The following is a 15,633-nucleotide window of genomic DNA, read 5'->3' as shown; positions in this document are numbered from 1 at the left end:
AATCAATCAATCAATCATCCATCTTATCTATCATTATCTATATCTATCTACCTACCTACCTATCATCCATCTTATCTATCTATCATTCTGTCTGTCTGTCTGTCTGTCTGTCTGTCTGTCTATCTATCTATCTATCTATCTATCTATCTATCTATCTATCTATCTATCTATCGGATTGTTGGGGGCGATATGCTGACTCTGTAAACCGCTTAGAGAGGGCTGAAAGCCCTATGAAGCGATATATAAGTCTAACTGCTATTGCTATTGCTATTGCTATCATCTATCTATCTATCTATCTATCTATCTATCTATCTATCTATCTATCTGATTGTTGGGGGCGATATGCTGACTCTGTAAACCGCTTAGAGAGGGCTGAAAGCCCTATGAAGCGGTATATAAGTCTAACTGCTATTGCTATTGCTATCTATCTATCTATCTGTCTGTCTATCTATCTATCTATCTATCTATCTATCTATCTATCTATCTATCTATCGGATTGTTGGGGGCGATATGCTGACTCTGTAAACCGCTTAGAGAGGGCTGAAAGCCCTATGAAGCGGTATATAAGTCTAACTGCTATTGCTATTGCTATCATCTATCTATCTATCTATCTATCTATCTATCTATCTATCTATCTATCTATCTATCTGATTGTTGGGGGCGATATGCTGACTCTGTAAACCGCTTAGAGAGGGCTGAAAGCCCTATGAAGCGGTATATAAGTCTAACTGCTATTGCTATTGCTATTCTCGCCCCGGGGCAGCCATGGTTCCTGGGGATAGAATCCCACGGGTTCTGCTCTGGGTCCAACCACGCTTTCTTCCTCGTTAGTCCGTGCTTTTTTAGGCTCACCTTTTTTGCAGCCGCTGACATCGAGAAGTCCACTCAGGGTGCAGTTCCTCTGGATTTCCCGATCGAGGCAGAAACAGAGATTATCAGGAACGGTCTGGCTGGAAGCGAAAGCTGAGGAAGGGATGCCGAAGCGATACAGGAGGATGTCCTTCACGGTCACCTCCCGATCAAATCTTCCGTAGAGGGACCTGCCACACGGGAAAATAATAGGCGTTAATAGGATAAACAGAGTTGGAAGGAGACTTGGAGGTCTTCTAGTCCAACCCCCTGCTCGAGCAGGAGACCCTAGATCATTTCAATCCATCAATCAATCCATTCATCCATCCATCCATCCATCAATCAGAATAGAGCTGGAAGGGACCTTGGAGGCATATAGAATATAGAATATAGAATATAGAATATAGAATATAGAATATAGAATATAGAATATAGAATATAGAATATAGAATATAGAATATAGAATATAGAATATAGAATATAGAATATAGAATATAGAATGGAATGGAATGGAATATAGAATATAGAATATAGAATGTAATGTAATGTAATGTAATGTAATAGAATATAGAATATAGAATATAGAATATAGAATATAGAATATAGAATATAGAATATAGAATATAGAATATAGAATATAGAATATAGAATATAGAATATAGAATATAGAATATAGAATATAGAATATAGAAAATAGAAAATAGAAAATAGAATATAGAAAAAATAGAAAAAATAGAAAAAATAGAAAAAATAGAAAATAGAAAATAGAAAATAGAAAATAGGGAATGGAATGCAATGGAATGCAATGCAATGGAATACAGAATACAGATTGTAGAATGTAGAATGTAGAATGGAATGGAATAGATTAGAATGTATACTATGGAATGGAATAGAATATAGAAAATAGAAAATAGAAAAAAATAGAAAATAGAAAATGGAATGGACTAGAATATAGAATATAGAATGGAAGAGAAGAGAACAGAGCAGAACAGAGACTAGAATAGAATAGAATGAAATGGAATGGAATATAGAATAGAAGAACAGAGTTGGAGATCTTGGAGGTCTTCTAGTCCAACCCCTTGCTCATGCAATCTCTTCTTAAAACCCTCCAGTGTTGGAGCACCCCCCAACCCCCCTTGCTGAGCCACAGACAGTCCCTATTGCGGTCATGTTGAGGTCATCCTGGGGGGTCGGAAGCAAAGGAATGCTCTCCCCCTTTTGCTCGAGGTCCTTTACCTGCAAACATCGGAGGAGAAGAAATACAGCTCTTCACTCTTTTTGACAAAAGGGTGGAAGGACGTCCCATCTGTGAGTTACAAGGAGAGCACCTGGTGAGTTTGTGAGCCTCGCAACTTGTTTCAGAAATACAGACTGACAGAGCCGGAAGGGGCCTTGGAGGTCTTCTAGTCCAAGCCCTTGCTTAGGCAGAAAACCCTACAACACTTCAGACAAATCCAATCTCTTCTTAAATACTGCCAGACGCCTGCCTTCCTTCCTTTCCTTCCTTCCTTCCCCTCTCTTTCTTTCTTTCTTTCTTTCTTTCTTTCTTTCTTTCTTTCTTTCTCTCTCTTCTTTCTTCATTCATTCATCCATTCATTTGATGTGTTAAGGTGGGAATCTTTAGGGGTTTAGCACCTGGACTTCAGCAGTTCCAACCTTAAATATATTTTTAACACATGCCAAAGGAAAAAAGCAGTGGCACTGTTTAATCCTTCCTTCCTTCCTTCCTTCCTTCCTTCCTTTCTCCCTCCCTCCCTCCTTCCTTCCCTCCTTCCTTCCTTCCTCCCTCCCTCCCTCCCTCCCTTCTTTCCTTCCTTCTTCCTTTCTCTCTCTCTCTCTCTCTCTCTGTCCCCACTCTTTCTTTCTCATTCAACCATTCATTCATTTGATGCAATGACACGGGAATCTTTAGGAGTTTAGCACTTCCAAGCGCAATACATATTTTTAACACATGCCAAAGGAAAAAAAGCAGTGGCACTTGATCCTTCCTTCCTTTCTTCCTTTCCTTCCTTCCTTCCTTCCTTCCTCTCTCCCTCCCTTCTTTCCTTCCTTCTTCCCGTCTTTCTTTCTTTCTCTCTCACTCTCTCTCTCCCCACTCTTTCTTTCTCATTCATCCATTCATTCATTTGATGCAATGACGCAGGAATCTTTAGGAGTTTAGCACTTCCAGGGGCAATATATATATTTTTAGCGCGTGCCAAAATTTGTGAGTCGTGCAGAGAAATTCAGAGCTGACCCACTGACACACTCACCTGTGCCATTCAGCATGCCACAATAGCCTTTCCAGTATTGGAGCGTTCTTTGGAAAAGAAAAATAGGAGAAAAAAATCGGCAAGAAAAAACGGGGACAGCCCACGTCTTGCTTATCAACATAATTTCTGAAGTCCAGGGTGGTCATAGGTTGAGGACTGCCTATACCGGTGATGGCTAACCTTTTTGTCCTCATGTGGCGCGTGTGCGACAGCGTACATGTGCGTGCTCACACCCACAATGCACATGCACGCACAACCCCCCTGGACTCCCCACTCACCCCCCCAGGAGGCTACAGGGAGGCCTGCTACGCCCAAAACGGGCCACAGGGGGAGGGGTCTCGCGCATGGACGGAGGTGCACACGACCCCCACGCATGCACGCAACACCCCCCACACACCGCCCATTTTGGGTGTAGCAGGCCTCCCTGAAGCCTCCTGGGGCCAAAAACGGGCTGCAAAAACATATAGCGACATTCCGCCCGAAATATATTATACCTGCTATTGTTGAAAGTGACGATAATTCCTTTCTTGTTTATATCGTCTTTCCCACTATAAATCCGGTAAGGGCCATCAAAGGTCCCATTGTACTGAGAGAATGAGAGAAAGGGAGAGAAGAGAAAATTAATTTTTGAGACTCAGCATCCAATGAAAGGAAACAGAAAAAAAGGAAATTATACCTGTGTCCAAATTCCATTTTTGCGGTGCCAAAGGATGGGATCAGCGATGTTTCTTATCTAGAATTCAAGCCTGCTGATTTTTTTTCATAAGCCATGCTAATACAAGCCAAAGTCTGTTCTGATTTTAATATTCTGGATTTCTTTTTACAGAAGGGTTTATTAGCGCAGCACAGGTGCTTTTTCTTAAAAAATCACATCCCCCAGTAATTAATTTCCCCGCTTCCGAGTTCATACTTACAGGATAGAAGAGGCCAACAACGGTGTCGATTTTTATAATGGGGATTTTTCTCAAGAAAGGATCTTCATAGCCCCAAAGAATTTCTTTCACTGTCCGCCTTTGGAGGAATTGTGATTGTGTTGATTTCATCCAAACGTTCATCATCCTTTGAACCAATCCATTCTTATACAAGGCAGGGGCAGCCTGCAGCAGAGAGCAATATACCCACAGCTTAAATTATGAACACACGGATGCAAATCAATACAGACGGGAGAAGGAGGGAGGGTAGGAAGGGGAAGAGGAAGAGCAGGAGGAGGAGAAAGGTAAGGGAAGAAGGGAGGGGAAGGAGAGGAGGGAAGGAAGAAAGAGGTAAGGAGAAGGTGGAAGGGAGAGGAAGAGAAGGAGAGAGGGTAGGAAGGGGAAGAGGAAGAGCAGGAGGAGGAGAAAGGGAAGAAGGAAGAGATAAGGGGAGGAGGGAAGGAAGGAAGGAAGGGAAGGAGAGGGATGGGAGAGAAAGAGAAGGAGAGAGGGTAGGAAGGGGAAGAGGAAGAGTAGGAGTAGGAGAAAGGGAAGAAGGAAGAGATAAGGGGAGGAGGGAAGGAAGGAAGGAAGGGAAGGAGAGGGATGGGAGAGAAAGAGAAGGAGAGAGGGTAGGAAGGGGAAGAGGAAGAGTAGGAGTAGGAGAAAGGGAAGAAGGAAGAGATAAGGGGAGGAGGGAAGGAAGGAAGGAAGGGAAGGAGAGGGATGGGAGAGAAGGAGAGAGGGTAGGAAGGGGAAGAGGAAGAGTAGGAGTAGGAGAAAGGGAAGAAGGAAGAGATAAGGAGAGGAGGGAAGGAAGGAAGGAAGGGAAGGAGAGGGATGGGAGAGGAAGAGAGGAGAGAGGGTAGGAAGGGGAAGTGGAAGAGTAGGAGTAGGGGAGTGGTAAGGGAAGAAGGAAGGGGAAGGAGAGGAAGGAAGGAAGGAAGTAGAGAAGGGAGGGAGGGAGAAAAGAAAGGGAAAATAAGGTAGTGTTACAACAGGAGGAAGGGATGGCAAATAAAGCAACCCAAACTGTACATTATAACCTATTAAATGAAATAATAAATATATAAGAATGACAAATGTAAAGAAGAAGAAGAATTATGTGAATGTAGACTTAAAATGGTATGTAAGAGAATAAAAAAAAATTCTGGGGAAAAAAATACAAGCAGGCTTGAATGAAGTTTCCTATGTGTTCAAGTCCTGTGTCCAATTCCTTAGTAAGGCCACACCTGGAAGGACGCATCCACTTTTGGTCCCCACGTTACGAAAAAAGATGTTGAGACTTTGGGGGGGGGGAAGTGCAGAGAAGAGCAACTAAGAGGATTAAAAAGGTCTGGGGATTAAAACCTAGGAAGAACGGTTGCAGGAACTGGGTTTGGGCTACTCGAGAGGAGGACAGGATAGCAGCCTTCCAGTATTTGAGGGGCTGCCCCAGAGAAGAAGAGGAGGGGGTCAACCTATTTTCCAAATCACCAGACAGCAGGAGAAGAAGAAACGCATGGAAACTCATCAAGGAGAGAGAAGGAATTAAAGAGACATTTCCTGACTCACTGAACAATTCACCAGTGGAACAACTTGCCACTAGAAGCTGTTGGTGCTCCATTGCTGGAGGCTTTTAAGAAAAGACTGCATAGCCACTTGTCTGGAATGGTCTAAATTCTCCTGCTTGAGCAGGGGGTTGGACTAGAAGACCTCCCAGGTCCCTTCCAGCTCTATTCTGATGGATTGATGGATTGAAATGGTCTAAGGTCTCCTGCTTGAGCAGGGGGTTGGACTAGAAGACCTCCCAGGTCCCTTCCAGCTCTATTCTGATTGATTGATGGATTGAAATGGTCTAAGGTCTCCTGCTTGAGCAGGGGGTTGGACTAGAAGACCTCCAAGATCCCTTCCAGCTCTATTCTGATGGATTGATGGATTGAAATGGTCTAAGGTCTCCTGCTTGAGCAGGGGGTTGGACTAGAAGACCTCCAAGATCCCTTCCAGCTCTATTCTGATGGATTGATGGATTGAAATGGTCTAAGGTCTCCTGCTTGAGCAGGGGGTTGGACTAGAAGACCTCCCAGGTCCCTCCCAGCTCTATTCTGATCATTACTATTACATTATTCCAGAGCCCTGAGAATAGCCCAACCCAATATTTGACGGATTCATTATGACAGTTTAATATTCAAATGTCAGAAATCTTAAAAGTGGGGGGGGGGGGCGGCTTGCTTACCACAACAGCTAAGTTGACGGTGGTGAAAGTGTCATTTTCCGGCCCAACTGACATATCGGGTTGAAAAACGATAATATTCGGCTGGACGTAAGACACGGTGCCATCTTCGTGTTCCACGATGTTTTCTTTGGGAATGTATCGCATCCTCGGAGAAAAAGAGATCCCGCTTGTTAAATGCCGAGCCGTTGAACCAGCGGAACAGCACGCCACCAGAAGGGGTGGGTGCTCCACCACTGGAGGCTTTATAAGAAGCAATCGGACAGCCGTTTTTCTGCAATGGCCCTTCTTTATATCCAATGCCATTTCGGACAAACGCTTGCCCAATCTCTTCTTAAAAAAACCCCAGTGTTGGAGTATTAACAACTTCTGGAGGCAAGTTGTTCCATTGATTAATTGACCGGGGATTACAGAACAACAGAGTGGGAAGGGACCTTGGAGGTCTTCTAGTCCAACCCCCTGCTCAGGCAGGAAACCCTAGACCAGTGTTTCTCAACCTTGGCTACTTGAAGATGTCCGGACTTCAACTTCCAGAATTCCCCAGCCAGCGAATGCCGAGAGCCGAGGTGGCGCAGTGGTTAGGGTGCAGTACTGCAGGCCACTTCAGCTGACTGCTATCTGCAGTTCGGCGGTTCTAATCTCACCGGCTCAAGGTTGACTCAGCCTTCCATCCTTCCGAGGTGGGTGAAATGAGGACCCAGACTGTGGGGGCGATATGCTGACTCTCTGTAAACCGCTTAGAGAGGGCTGAAAGCCCTATGAAGCGGTATATAAGTCTAACTGCTATTGCTATCTTCAAGTGGCCAAGGTTGAGAAACACTGCCCTAGACCATTTCTTCTTGAAAACCTCCAGTGATGGAGCACCGAGAATTTTTGGAGGCCAGTAGGAGACCACGGATGAATTGTTCTCTATGTCAGGATCAGGCCTGCAGCCCTCTTTTCTTTTGGGTCTCTGGCCTGCCCCACTTTCTATTAGTCTACTATGCCTTTTCCATTGTGTGAAAATGGGAAGGGAGATTAGATGACGGGTAGCCATAACAACATTCTTTCTAAGAAAGCCAAGGTCGTCATCCTTTGTCTCTGCACCTCTGCACCTGACCAGAACTGGATGGGCATTGCATTATGGGTGTCCTCAGCCCGTGAGGACAAAAAGGTTAGCCATCACTGGTATAAGGTCTCCTGCTTGAGTAGGGGGTTGGACTAGAAGACCTCCAAGGTCCCCTTCCAACTCTGCTATTGTAAATTCCCTTGTGGATCTTTGGTCTGCCACACTTTCTATTCTTCTACTATGCCTTTTTCTATGGTGGGAAAATACGGAGTTAGATGATAGGTAGCCATAACAACATCCTTTCTAGAAAGCCAAGATCATTCTTTTCTCTTTGCACCTCTGCACCTGACCGGAACTGGATGGGCATTGCATTATGGGTGTCCTCAGCCCGTGAGGACAAAAAGGTTAGCCATCACTGGTATAAGGTCTCCTGCTTGAGTAGGGGGTTGGACTAGAAGACCTCCAAGGTCCCCTTCCAACTCTGCTATTGTAAATTCCCTTGTGGATCTTTGGTCTGCCACACTTTCTATTCTTCTACTATGCCTTTTTCTATGGTGGGAAAATACGGAGTTAGATGATAGGTAGCCATAACAACATCCTTTCTAGAAAGCCAAGGTCATCCTTTTCTCTTTGCACCTCTGCACCTGACCGGAACTGGATGGGCATTGCATTATGGGTGTCCTCAGCCCGTGAGGACAAAAAGGTTAGCCATCACTGGTATAAGGTCTCCTGCTTGAGCTGGGGGCTGGACTAGAAGACCTCCAAGGTCCCCTTCCAACTCTGCTATTGTAAATTTCCTTGTGAATCTTTGGTCTGCCACGCTTTCTATTATTCTACTATGCCTTTTTCTATGGTGGGAAAATACGGAGTCAGATGAGAGGTAGCCATAACAACATTCTTTCTAAGAAAGCCAAGGTCGTCATCCTTTGTCTCTGCACCTCTGCACCTGACCAGAACTGGATGGGCATTGCATTATGGGTGTCCTCAGCCCGTGAGGACAAAAAGGTTAGCCATCACTGGTATAAGGTCTCCTGCTTGAGTAGGGGGTTGGACTAGAAGACCTCCAAGGTCCCCTTCCAACTCTGCTATTGTAAATTCCCTTGTGGATCTTTGGTCTGCCACACTTTCTATTCTTCTACTATGCCTTTTTCTATGGTGAGAAAATACGGAGTTAGATGATAGGTAGCCATAACAACATCCTTTCTAGAAAGCCAAGATCATTCTTTTCTCTTTGCACCTCTGCACCTGACCGGAACTGGATGGGCATTGCATTATGGGTGTCCTCAGCCCGTGAGGACAAAAAGGTTAGCCATCACTGGTATAAGGTCTCCTGCTTGAGCTGGGGGCTGGACTAGAAGACCTCCAAGGTCCCCTTCCAACTCTGCTATTGTAAATTTCCTTGTGAATCTTTAGTCTGCCACGCTTTCTATTATTCTACTATGCATTTTTCTATGGTGGGAAAATACGGAGTTAGATGAGAGGTAGCCATAACAACATTCTTTCTAGAAAGCCAAGGTCATCATCCTTTGTCTCTGCACCTCTGCACCTGACCAGAACTGGATGGGCATTGCATTATGGGTGTCCTCAGCCCGTGAGGACAAAAAGGTTAGCCATCACTGGTATAAGGTCTCCTGCTTGAGTAGGGGGTTGGACTAGAAGACCTCCAAGGTCCCCTTCCAACTCTGCTATTGTAAATTCCCTTGTGGATCTTTGGTCTGCCACACTTTCTATTCTTCTACTATGCCTTTTTCTATGGTGGGAAAATACGGAGTTAGATGATAGGTAGCCATAACAACATCCTTTCTAGAAAGCCAAGATCATCCTTTTCTCTTTGCACCTCTGCACCTGACCGGAACTGGATGGGCATTGCATTATGGGTGTCCTCAGCCCGTGAGGACAAAAAGGTTAGCCATCACTGGTATAAGGTCTCCTGCTTGAGCTGGGGGCTGGACTAGAAGACCTCCAAGGTCCCCTTCCAACTCTGCTATTGTAAATTTCCTTGTGAATCTTTGGTCTGCCACGCTTTCTATTATTCTACTATGCATTTTTCTATGGTGGGAAAATACGGAGTTAGATGAGAGGTAGCCATAACAACATTCTTTCTAGAAAGCCAAGGCCATCCTTTGTCTCTGCACCTCTGCACCTGACCAGAACTGGATGAATGGAAGCTGCCAGCGTGGCAGTGGGAGATTGGACCATGGGATGGACTTGTGGGTGTGTGTGTGTGGGGGGGGCAAGATCTTGAACTTTCAACTGGGTGGGACCTACTTGTAAGTGTACGGGCCTTTCTGCTTCAGTATCGGAGGAGACCCACTCTCCATAACGTCCTCTGGGTTTTGGACATCAAAAAACCAAAATTCTCGGTAAAATGTACTTCCAGGAACAACCCAGTTATCGTAGGCGATTGTACCATTTTTGATGACAACTTCCTGCAGAGGGGAAGAAGAACGAGATTTTAATATGATTTCTCCCCCTTAAGTGAGTCAGAATACAAAACTTTTCAGAGATTGCTTGAAGAGGCAAAAGGCCCAGATAACGTTTCCTGGAAAATGTTAGGGTAACATCAAACTCATTTTTGGTTTCAATGTTAAGTACATAGGCTAAAATACGAGTTTAAGCGGCATGTGTCGAATGGCGGTTTCAGATAATTTAGATATAAGAGAATAACGGAACAGAGGAAGAGAGCCGGAAGGGACCTTGGAGGTCTTCTAGTCTAACCTCCTGCCCAAGTAGGAGACCCCAGACCATTTCCATCCATCTATCAATCAGACTAAAGAGGTCTTCTAGTCCAACTCCCTGCTCAGGCAGGAAACCCTACACCATTTCAACCAACCAACCAACCAACCAACCAATCATAATAAAGCTGGAAGGGACCTTGGAGGTTTTCTAGTCCAACCCCCTGCTCAGGCAGGAGACCCTAGACCATTTCATTGAATGAATCAATCAGAATAGAGCTGACAAATAGAGGACAAGAAGCAACGGGTGGAAACTCATCAAGAAGAGAAGCAACTTAGAACTAAGGAGAAATTTCCTGACAGTGAGAACAATTAGACAGTGGAACTGCTTGCCTCCAGAAGCTGTAAATGCTCCATCACTGGAAGTGTTAATTGTTAGGTAAGCTCCCCGTTGGGAGAGCGAGTGCATTCAGAGAAGCATTGTGAGAGTTGTGTTGGAGAAGACACAAACCAGCATAGAGAGACACTGCAGTTTAAGTAGGCTTTTACTTTCGTGGAAATAGAGGTATCAGAGTCCATCAAACAGTCCAAGTCATACACGGACAAGATAGTCAGTCATCAATGTCTTTCAGTTAAGGGATAATCCAAATAACATAGTCCAGTATCGTATAATCAGTTCAGTACTCAAAAGTTTGCTAGCAGTTGCAAAACTTACAATAGCTCACGCCACTTTCTAACAGCCAGCTTCCAAAACACTCAGATCAGATCAGCCCAGCATCTAACAAAACAGAGAGCTAACAGTCGTTCTGGCTCCCTCTTATGGCCGATTGAGGGAAAACAGCAACCAATCACATTTTACAGTATGATTTAAAGAAACAGGTATAGCATTGTTACATGATTTATATATTGCCGACCCAACCGTTAGGTTATATTCCTAACATGAAGAGAATGGACAGTCGCTTGCCTGAAATGGTACATGATCTCCTGCTCAAGCAGGGGGTTGGACTAGAAGACCTCCAAGGTCCCTTCCAACTCTGTTTATTCTAATCTATTCTATTCCATTCCATTCCACTCCATATTCTATATTTTATTATTCTATTCTATTCTATTCTATTCTACTCTACTCTACTCTACTCTACTCCAGTCCAGTCCAGTCCAGTCCAGTCCAGTCCAGTCCAGTCCAATCCAATCCAATCCAATCCAACTCATTCCATTCCATTCTACAGCCTGAAGGGACCTTGGAGGTCTTCTAGTCCATCCCCCCTGCTCAAGCAGGAAACCCTATACCATTTCAGACCAATGGCTGTCCAATCTATTCTTGAAAACCTCCAATGATGGAGCAGCCACAACTTCTGGTGGCAAGCAGTTCCACTGTCTAATTCTCCTCCCTGTTAGGAAGTTTCTCCTTAGTTCCAAGTGGCTTCTCTCCTGGATGAGTTTCCACCTGTTGCTTCTCCTCCTGCCTTCCGGCGCTTAGGAAAAATGACTTCACTCCCCCCCCCTTTTTTTTTTCTTTTTGTGGGAGGATGTCAATTTTGGGCGTTTTGAGTTCATGATGGATCTCACAAGCTATATTTTGACATTTTTGGAGTGATTGTTGAAACTCTGCCTATAAAGAATGATTACGCTTTCCGGAGTATTCAAATGTTACATCACAGAAAGCCGTTCAGTAAAAGCAGGCTCTTCCTGTAGTTACTCGCACCAATCTCATCCTTTCCCCCAACATGTTGCAATTCATGATTTACAGGGACTGAATTATCTTCAGTTAATACGATCCTGGGTTGCATAAACAGAGGCACAGAATCAAAATCAGGTGAAGGGTTAGCACCGCTTTGTAAAGCCTTTGTAAAGCCACACCTGGGATTTGACTGCATCCAGTTTTTGGTCACTGTGCTGGGGAAAAAAAGAGGTTGGGAGTTTGGGAAAATGCAGGGAAGAGCAAATAAAGGCCTGGAGATTAAAACATATGAAGGACGGCTGCAGGAATTGGATAATGGCCAGTTTAGAGAACAGTAGGAGTGACTAATAGCAATATTCCAGTATTTGTGGGCTGCCTCAAAGAAGCGGGGGGGGGGGTTAGCACCAGAGGACAGGGCAAGAAATAATGGATGGAAACTAAACAAGGAGAGAAGCAACCTGGAATTAAAGAGAAACTTCTTAACAGGACAACTCACCAGTGGAACAGCTTGCCACTAGAAATCGTAGTTGCTTCATCATGGGAGGTTTTTAAGATGAGGTTCGACAGCCACTTGTCTGAAATTGTCTCCGGCTTGAGCAGAGGGTTGGACTAGAAGACCTCCAAGGTCTCTTCCAGCTCTATTCTGATTGACTGATTGATTGATTGTTTGATATAGTCTACATTCTCTGCTTGAGCAGAGGGTCAGACTAGAAGACCTCCAAGGTCCCTTCCAGCTCTATTCTGCTTGATTGAAAAGATCTAGGGTCTCCTGCTTGAGCAGGGGCTTGGACTAGAAGACCTCCAAGGACCCTTCCAGCTCTATTCTGATGGATAGATGGATGGATGGATTGATTGATATAGTCTACATTCTCTGCTTGAGCAGGGGTTTGGACTAGAAGACCTCCAAGGTCCCTTCCAGCCCTATTCTGATTGATTGATTCATTGAAATGCATTGATTCCTGATTGAGCAGGGGGCTTGACTAGAAGACCTCCAAGATCCCTTCTAGCTCGGGCACAAAATTTCGAAGAACCAATAATGATGGAAACATGGGAAAAGATATGGGTAAGAAACATAAAATTCACGCAAGCCCAAAACAAGATGTTTTATAGGTGGCATTTAGATCCTAAAAAAATTAGCTTGTATGTATCCGAACTTACAACCTAAATGCTGGAGATGTGATTGTGCTGATGCTACGTATTATCATATATGGTGGACTTGTAAAAAGGTTAAAGCATTTTGGATAAAAATATGGTGGATTATGCAAAATATTCTTAAAAAGAGGATAAAGTTTACCCCTCAGTTATTTTTGTTAGGTATAATTACTGATTGTACAGTTATAGAGATTAACCTGATTTTGCATTTAATAACCACAGCTAGATTGTTGGTGGCGCAATACTGGAAGAAGGAAGACTTGCCTACTATTCAAGAATGGACATTGAAAGTAACAAACTTAGCAGAGATGGCCAAAATATCAGCATACTTGAAGGACCATTCAGATGAGAAATATAAGTTGGAATGGAGAAGATGGATTGATTACATTCAAAATAAATATGGGACTAAGAAACTTCAGATAGCTTATGAATGAATGAACAAGGAATGTTACAACTTATCTAAAGTTAGCTTTACAAAAGAGGAGTTAAAGCGAGGGATGACGCTAAAGTTAGTTAGTTCATTTTAGTATATGGTTGCTAAATGTTTATACCCTGTATTTGCTCTGGGAGGTTGGGAGGGAGGGAAGGTGGAAGGTATATAATTGTAAAACTCATTAAAACTTTTAATTGAAAAATTAAAAGCTCGATTCTGCTTGACTGGTTTATAGAAATCGTTCTGCCTAGATTGAAGGCTCTTTTTGTCAGAACAACTGAGATGAAATTATTTTTAAAAAAGGTTAGATGGAATCGTGGCAGGCTACTGGTGGTAGCGTTGCCTTACATCCCCCCCAGATGTTGAGAAGGAAGTCAGGAAAACACCCAGAAATACAGGAATTCGAGGGTTTGCTCACCTCTTTTATTTTCTTGTCAACGAAGTGTTTCCCAACCGGGATCAGAATTCCTCCCAGGATAGCCAGCCCTGCTCCGATGATTGCCACAGTCAGCAAGCCACAATTTAGATGACACCCCATGTTCCTTCACACAATTGCTGTTTGTGAAAGCTTTTCTGCCTCCTCCTTTGACCTCGGATGGTCCTCTTCTCCTGACGTCTCCTCAAACTGTTCCTCGAACAGCAGACGTTGAGACTTTGGGGGGGGGGGGAAGTGCAGAGAAGAGCAACTAAAATGATTAAAGGCCCGGAGATGAAAACATATGGAGAAAGGTTGCAGGATTTGGGTAGGGCCAGTCTAGAGAAAAAGAAGGACACACATGAATGCAGCATTACAATAATTATGCGGCTGCCCCGAAGAAGGGTGGGGGGAATTAAAGCTATTCTCCAAAACCCCTGAAGGCAGGAGGAGGAGAAGCAATGGATGGAAACTCATCAAGGAGAGAAGCAATCTGGAATTAAGGAGAAACTTCCTAACAGTGAGGGCAATTAACCAGTGGAACTGCTTGCCACCAGAAGCTGTGGGTGCTCCATCCCAGGAGGTTTTAAAGAACAGGTTGGAGAGCCATTTGTCTGAAATGGTCTAGGGTCTCCTGCTTGAACAGAGGGTTGGACTAGAAGACCTCTAAGATCTCTTCCATCTCTAGTCTGATTGATTGATTGATTGATCGATGGATTGAAATGGTCTAGGCTTTCCTGCATGAGCAGGGGGTTGGAATAGAAGACCTCTAAGATCTCTTCCATCTCTAGTCTGATTGATTGATTTGATTGATTGAAATGGTCTTGGATCTCCTGCTTGAGCAGGGGGTTGGACTAGAAGACCTCCAAGGCCCCTTCCCGCTCTATTCTGATGGATTGAAAGGGTCCAGGGCCTCCTGCTTGAGCAGGGGGTTGGACTAGAAGACCTCCAACGCCCCTTCCCGCTCTATTCTGATGGATTGAAAGGGTTCAGGGCCTCCTGCTTGAGCAGGGGGTTGGAATAGAAGACCTCTAAGATCTCTTCCATCTCTAGTCTGATTGATTGATTTGATTGATTGAAATGGTCTTGGATCTCCTGCTTGAGCAGGGGGTTGGACTAGAAGACCTCCAAGGCCCCTTCCCGCTCTATTCTGATGGATTGAAAGGGTCCAGGGCCTCCTGCTTGAGCAGGGGGTTGGACTAGAAGACCTCCAACGCCCCTTCCCGCTCTATTCTGATGGATTGAAAGGGTCCAGGGCCTCCTGCTTGAGCAGGGGGCTGGACTAGAAGACCTCCAAGGTCCCTTCCAGCTCTATTCTGATGGATTGATGACATGACCATCTCTTCACCTTGTAAGGAACATGTTCTACTCTTATTCTGACCCAAGGCTGCAACCCCAGGTACCATCAGGCACAGCAAAAAGACGAGACAGCTTCAGCCTTAGCAGCTCTTTCCTACTGCTGTTTAGGATAAGCCCCCAAACCTAACCTTTAAAAAAAAAAATTACTACCCTCTGAAGATGTAAACTAACCTGGAACCACGGAGGAATAATTTTGCAGAAATTGTAGAGTTGCCTCAAGCCCAATCAGGGGGAAAATATATATATATATATGTATATATATATATATATATATCTCCCCAAAAACCAGCTCTGCTGAACGTTGATTTCCAGAGAAAAGATCTTCTTGTAGCAACTCTGCAGAGTTAACACAGCGTGGTGGACTGCCCAGAGGCTCAGGAGTCGGTCGATCTTTCATCAGCCATCCGATATAGATTATTTTTTTTCAAAAAAACCAAAATGTCTCAGGGAGAACTGAAGGAGTCTGATATCACCAACTCTTCCTCTTCAATCTTCGTCAGAAAAAGGAAGCGAGACAGTAGCACACAAACTTCGTCCTGGACTAGTCCGAACTCAGCCAGGAGTTAATCCTGAATTAATTTCGGAGTTATCTAAGTATATATCAAAAATTCCGGGAGAACAAGTTGGAATGCAGGAAGTATTTAGCCAA

General features: G+C 44.2%; 1 protein-coding gene across 1 annotated transcript in view; it reads right to left on the bottom strand.

Moving 5' to 3' along the window:
* LOC116518658 (platelet glycoprotein 4-like) overlaps positions 1-13,748 on the bottom strand; it is a 21,250-nt gene extending 7,502 nt beyond the window's left edge. Inside the window, exons 1-8 of the mRNA XM_032232172.1 lie at positions 13,629-13,748; positions 9,541-9,701; positions 6,228-6,372; positions 4,016-4,198; positions 3,596-3,687; positions 3,102-3,148; positions 2,086-2,155; positions 853-1,040 (exon numbers count right to left, since the gene is read on the bottom strand). Of these exons, the coding sequence (XP_032088063.1) occupies positions 853-1,040; positions 2,086-2,155; positions 3,102-3,148; positions 3,596-3,687; positions 4,016-4,198; positions 6,228-6,372; positions 9,541-9,701; positions 13,629-13,748 (1,006 nt within the window). The remainder of the gene's footprint in view (positions 1-852; positions 1,041-2,085; positions 2,156-3,101; positions 3,149-3,595; positions 3,688-4,015; positions 4,199-6,227; positions 6,373-9,540; positions 9,702-13,628) is intronic.
* Positions 13,749-15,633: the final 1,885 nt, after the last annotated feature.

Source organism: Thamnophis elegans, chromosome 15, assembly GCF_009769535.1.
Source record: "Thamnophis elegans isolate rThaEle1 chromosome 15, rThaEle1.pri, whole genome shotgun sequence".
NCBI lineage: Eukaryota > Metazoa > Chordata > Lepidosauria > Squamata > Colubridae > Thamnophis > Thamnophis elegans.
The sequence above is the reverse complement of the archived record's forward strand: the minus strand, read 5'-3'. Positions and strand labels throughout refer to the sequence as shown.